The following is a 6,000-nucleotide window of genomic DNA, read 5'->3' on the forward strand; positions in this document are numbered from 1 at the left end:
GCTATTTATGGAAACCCATTTCCGCCACATAAGAAAACAACAAGCTGTGGTAAATCTTAATGCTGGTTAATAACTTAAAAAGTCAAAAAACATGACTTTTTGATGTCACAATTATGGCTCTTTGTGTCATAAGTTCTGCTTTTTATCTTATAATTATGATTTAACCTCTCATCATTTCAACTTTTCATCTGATAATCATGACTTTGTGCATCAAAATGATGATATTGTGACAAAAGTCTATTATGAAATTTGTAATTATTACAGTAGATAAAAACTCATAATTATGACATACATTTTTTTTATGTAATAACCATGACTTACCAAAGTCTTATTTATTAGATAAAATGTTGTGTTGAAATTTTTGAAATTCTAATTATGCCATAATTATGACTTGTATCTCATAATTAATTTTTTTTGTCACAATTTCGACCTCATATTTGACTTTTATGTCATAATTATGACTATTTATTGTATTTTTTTATTTTTATGTAATAATTTAGTTCAGTTAATATGTGATTATTTTGATCTTTATCTCATTGTGTCGTAGTATCTCATTATTTCAACTTTTTTGTAACCTTTTATTCTCAATGATATAATTTACCAAAGCATGATGTTGTCTGCAAACTATTTTTTTTTCATGTGTTGACTGGAAAATATATGAATAACAAAATGACCGAGAACATGTATAGAGGGTAGTGACAAATTTACACAACACCTTGTAAATAACAACAATCATTTTTCACCTCGTGATCTTTTTTTCCACTTTGCAGTTCAGGGTTTTCATAAAACACCAAATATAAGTCTTTGTCAATAACATGAAACTTATTTTAATACAGCGTAGAAGTTTTGCGCCTGGGACATAGTTACTTTATAAACTGGGACAGACGAATGTACTACAGCCCTAAGGACACTCCTGCAGAGGCGCGGACCACCACCCTCAACGAGGAGCTGGGCCAGGTGGAGTTCATCTTCTCAGACAAAACAGGCACCCTCACCCAAAACATCATGGTGTTTAATAAGTGCTCCATCAATGGGAAGACCTACGGTACGCTTCAACACTTCCTGATATACATCCACACTTATAGACCAGTGGCTATATTCATTGAAGGCTGTGCTTTTGTTTGTCTAGGTGATGTTTATGACGAGTTTGGGCATAAAGTGGATATTACAGAGGTAATGAAACCAATTGTAAATTATGTAAATTAATAATAAATCATTATTATCACAATTGAAAAAGCATTAAAAAAAATTGACCCTTGTCTCTGACTCTTGCAGAAAACACCATGTGTAGATTTCTCCTTCAACCCTCTGATGGACCGGAAATTTCGTTTTCATGACAGCAGCTTGGTCGAAGCCATCAAGCTAGAAGAGCCTCTGGTGCAGGAATTCTTCCGTCTGTTAGCGCTCTGCCACACCATCATGCCAGAAGAGAGAAATGAGGGTAAACTGGACTGTAAAAACCTTAAATCTTTAAATCCCAGTAGCGCTTTTGTTGTACATGCAGCAATTTGTCTGAAATGCCTGTGAAATGAATTGTTCAAGGGGAACTGGTGTATCAGGCACAATCTCCGGATGAAGGAGCCCTGGTTACTGCTGCACGCAACTTCGGCTTCGTATTTCGCTCCAGAACGCCAGAAACCATCACTTTATATGAGATGGGTCAAGCGGTCACCTATCAGCTGCTGGCCATCTTAGACTTCAACAATGTACGGAAGAGAATGAGCGTTATTGGTAGGTTCCTACTGTATTTTTCATCTGGTATTAGTTGTATCATGGGATATTTTAAACATATCTTTTTATTTTAAACAAGGTCACAGTCTAGTATTTTTTTCATATCTTTAATATTTCACAAAAGCTGTGAATCATCCCTGGCGTATCTCTTTTTATGGGTCTGTATGCATAATTCATCCTTTCACATAAAGGAATCAATAGCTGCCCTGTCTGGTGAAACTGTTTTATCGTATACTCTCAATATTCTCATTTCCTGTCTCTTCCGCAGTGAGGAACCCAAAGGGGCAGTTAAAGCTTTACTCAAAAGGAGCCGACACAGTACTCTTCGACAGGCTGGACCTGTCTAATGAAGAGCTTATGTCTACTACCTCAGAGCACCTTAATGTAAGTCTTGCTAACCCATCCTTCCCTCCCCATGGTAAAACCATGTTTTTCAACATGTACTGTGGTAAAACTGTTATTTTGGATGCAGTACTGTGGTAAGGCAATGGTTTTGTTTTGTTTTTTATGTTGTACCATGTTGTGAGGTATTTACTCTGGTAATACCAGGTTTTTTGGGCATATACTTGAGTAATATCATGTTATTAGGATCCAGAACCATTTTAAAACTGTATTTTTGCTCACATACTTTGATAATACAGTGTTATTTGGACACAGCACCATTGTAAAACCTTGTTGTTTGACATCTAGCATGTAAATATCTTGTTTTGTTCAAGTGTACTGTGGTAAAACTATGTAATTTGGATGCTGTGCCATGATAAAACTGTTGTTTGACATTTACCATGGTAATACAATGTTTCTGGATGTGATACCATAAAAAGATCGTGTTTTCAGGCATTTACCATAGTTTTACCATGGTTTTTGGGTATATAATGTAGTAATATTATGACATTTGGACGCAGTACCATGGTAAAACCATGTCATTTAACATTTATTGTGGAAATTATTTTTTTCCATGTGTACTGCGGTAATACTATGTTATTTGGCATTTACAATGTATGGATGTGATCCATGGTAATACCATGTTTTGGGCATGTACTATAATAATACCACGTTATTTTAATGCATTACTGTGGTAAAAACCATTTTGTTTGATAGTCACCATGTTATTTAGATGTGATACCTTGGGTAAACCTGGTTGTAGGGTATTTGCAATGGTAATACCAAGCTTTTTGCGCATGTATAACATGGTATTTTGATGTTGTTGGACATTTAACATGGTAATACTGTGTTATTTGGATGCAAACCATAGTAAACCCATGTTTTGGGGCATTTATCATTTAAAAATTTATTTTTACCATAATAATTTCATGATATTCTATGTACTTTATGGAGTTTGATGGAAACCTTGGTATAGGTCCACTTTGGTCTAATTCAAGTATCAATTAAACTGGTAGTGCAGAAAGCACTAGAGAAAAACACTTCACCCTTGTGCTTGACCAAGAACAGAATAACAAAGTTGTCACCTTGTTACTCATGATGTGTAATCAACTATAATAAGTATATAAGCCATATATCGGTAGGTCAATTCTGTTAGCTAGTGCTGGATTTACAGATAATTAGAATTTATTAAGGCAAGTATTTTATTCAACATGGACACACTAAGACTTTATATGTGCCGGATGGATGTCATCAGTGCCCGGAAGGTTTGCTGCTTTCTTCCAGTGTCGATCGTAAGCCAAAGCTCAAATCTTCTGATTTAGAATCCAAGGTTGATCAGCTGTCTTCTGCAGCAGAGATGTTACTGCCTCTCCTAGCTAAAGTGCAGCCTAATATGGAGCTACAAGAGAAGGCTCAAGTTGAATCATGCAGGGGTAAGATGTGAAGTCATTGGCTGCCTCGGACTCACTTTTTGAAGCTACTCCCTATTGACTGGAACTGAAGAGAAATTGCCTACAGATAAATCACTTCATTTTGGCAGTGAGATGGTGTCTGAGAAGTCAGGTGGGTCATCTTCAGTTGTTGCATCACTGGAAGGAATGTTAAAAGCGATGCTTGCCCACATCAATTTGGATCCCCCTCTCAGACAACAGTATTTTCTGAGAATGTTTTTTATTACATTGTGCACACATAGAGCAATCCTTTACTATGCCTCAGTGTTAGGACTTTACATGTGTATTGGTGTCAGCATTACAAATCTCATCAAAGGCCACACACCCTGATCAGCTGGCTCACACATTGGCTGTGATGTAGGACCAAGACCAGTGGGACGTGGTAGCAGCATGCCAACTATTGAATCTAGGGTGGCACTCATTGTGTCTCTCGATGAGGCACTTTGTGAAAATGTGCATTGCCCCAATGTCGAACAAGATGCACTGATGAGCAGCTGTCCCGTACAATTCAACAGCTAGCCTTGGCCGTGTGGCCAATTCCTTGGCACACATGCTTGTAGCTTGACATTCTTCTCTGATCAAAATGTCATCTGACCCATTAGTGACTCAACTCAACTCAACTCTCTTTACAAGCCAGTCACAGTGACCGTGGCACTGCTTTAGGCACTCTCGTGCAAGCTTGAAGGCAGGTTTGGTTGGCTCAGTCTTCCTTATCAGAGGTAAGCATCGGGTTATTGTCATACATGGATGACTGGCTTGTTTGTACAGCATCAGCCCAGCAAGCATAGATTAAGCATGTTATCTGTTGGACCAAATTGTGGCTTCAGGGATTGCTGTCAATTGGGACAAATGCAAGCTTGTCCCAGTGCAAATATTTTCAAAGGTCTTGCTCTCAACTCTGTCACAATGTTGGCGTCTCCAACTCTGGAGAGAATAAGGTAAATTCTTAGGGCTGTAGGCCACCTTTGGGCGGGCCATTTTCAGCACTACATTTCTCTTGGGGAAGCTCACAGTAGTTGCTACAACGACAGCAGTATCACTGGGTTTACTTTGGCTCATGCCATTCCAGTGATGTCTTATTCAAAACCATCTGTGTCCTGTATAAAACAAACACACAAAGATAAGAGTCACACATTGTTGCATGCTTGCTCTAGCACCTTGGTTGCAGAAGAAATTTCTCCTCAGAGAGTTCCATTGGGACCTCCACCTGCATGGTGGGAGGTCATCAGGACAGATGGCAGTCTGCTAAGAAGCGGTGGAGTCTGGTGCAGAAGAGGAGTGAATGGCACTTGGAAAGTGTGAGTGAACTCCATGCTTTATCAGTGAGTGCTCTTGTCTCATTGTGGCCCAATCCAGCATTTCTACCCAAGATTTTCTCCTCGCAATTTATGAACCAGTCTTATTGTGTTGGCTGCACTGCTAGAAGATCAAACTTACATACAGTATTATTGGAGCTATGTCCAGCTAGGTCTTTGAGGACGTGCCTTGATAGGACAGCAGCTTGGCGTAAGACAGACCAATAATTTGTTCGTTTTAGTTATGCTTACAGAGGTGCTGCAACTATCCTAAATGGAGACTAACACACTGGGTGATACAGGTAATTTCTCATGCAGACGAGTCTGCTGGGCAGTCTATACCATTGTCTATACACTGTCACTCTACACGTGCTTTGGCAGCATCTTGGGCAGCGTTCAAAGAAGTGTTGCACTTTGAGATTTGTGAGTTTGGAGTTCAGCTTGCACGTTACTCGTTTTTACAGATGTTATGCCCTTGGGAGCGATGTATGCTGCAGTGCTCTCTGCCTGTATGAATGCTTCTCCATGGGATTCCTCGTGAATGCATAGGCATTCGCCTTCCACTAGTGCTTTCAGCACTGCCTCTCTGGGCACTCGTTATCACAACAATGATCTAGAGGTTAAGATGACATTTTAAAGGGTTATTATAGCTGAAGATATGCCATGAGTCACTAGGTGACAAACTTGTTATAATGTTCTCGGTCAAGCGTGAGAATGAGGGGTTTTCCACTAGTGCTTTTAGCACTGCCTCTGACGGTCTTCCACATAGAACCACAGTTACATTTGTAACTAACGATCATAAGCTTCAGAATATAAAGGTTCTTGTATTTTTAAGTCTTTTCATTCTGTTTGTTTGTCACTTCACTCATTGTCTTGGCTGTTGAAGAGCTAGAGATTTGTGACACTTATAGATGCAGATACACAGCATTCCACTTGACAAATTTCAGCAAATGCACACCGTGAGTTGTCAGAGCGGCACAATCAATACAAACAAGTCTCATTTTCTCCTCGGCTAAAAGCTCTGTCTTAGTAGAGAGATGGGCTTTATTTTATTCAGATTCATTCCATTAAGGTTCTTGTAGACTATTCAGATGGAAAATACTTTACACAAACACATTTGCTGGCTCCAAGCTGTGTGTGAT

The 6,000-nt window shown here is 39.0% G+C and overlaps 1 protein-coding gene across 2 annotated transcripts in view; it reads left to right on the forward strand.

The window, feature by feature from the left end:
• Positions 1-6,000, forward strand: part of LOC127947446 (probable phospholipid-transporting ATPase IM) — a 31,383-nt gene that overhangs the window by 18,248 nt on the left and 7,135 nt on the right. For both annotated transcript variants that reach the window (XM_052544567.1, XM_052544568.1), the window contains 5 exons: positions 837-1,045; positions 1,130-1,173; positions 1,276-1,441; positions 1,543-1,731; positions 2,000-2,115. In XM_052544567.1, the coding sequence (XP_052400527.1) occupies positions 837-1,045; positions 1,130-1,173; positions 1,276-1,441; positions 1,543-1,731; positions 2,000-2,115 (724 nt within the window). The remainder of the gene's footprint in view (positions 1-836; positions 1,046-1,129; positions 1,174-1,275; positions 1,442-1,542; positions 1,732-1,999; positions 2,116-6,000) is intronic.

Source organism: Carassius gibelio, chromosome A25 (genome assembly GCF_023724105.1).
Source record: "Carassius gibelio isolate Cgi1373 ecotype wild population from Czech Republic chromosome A25, carGib1.2-hapl.c, whole genome shotgun sequence".
NCBI classification, from domain to species: Eukaryota; Metazoa; Chordata; class Actinopteri; order Cypriniformes; family Cyprinidae; genus Carassius; species Carassius gibelio.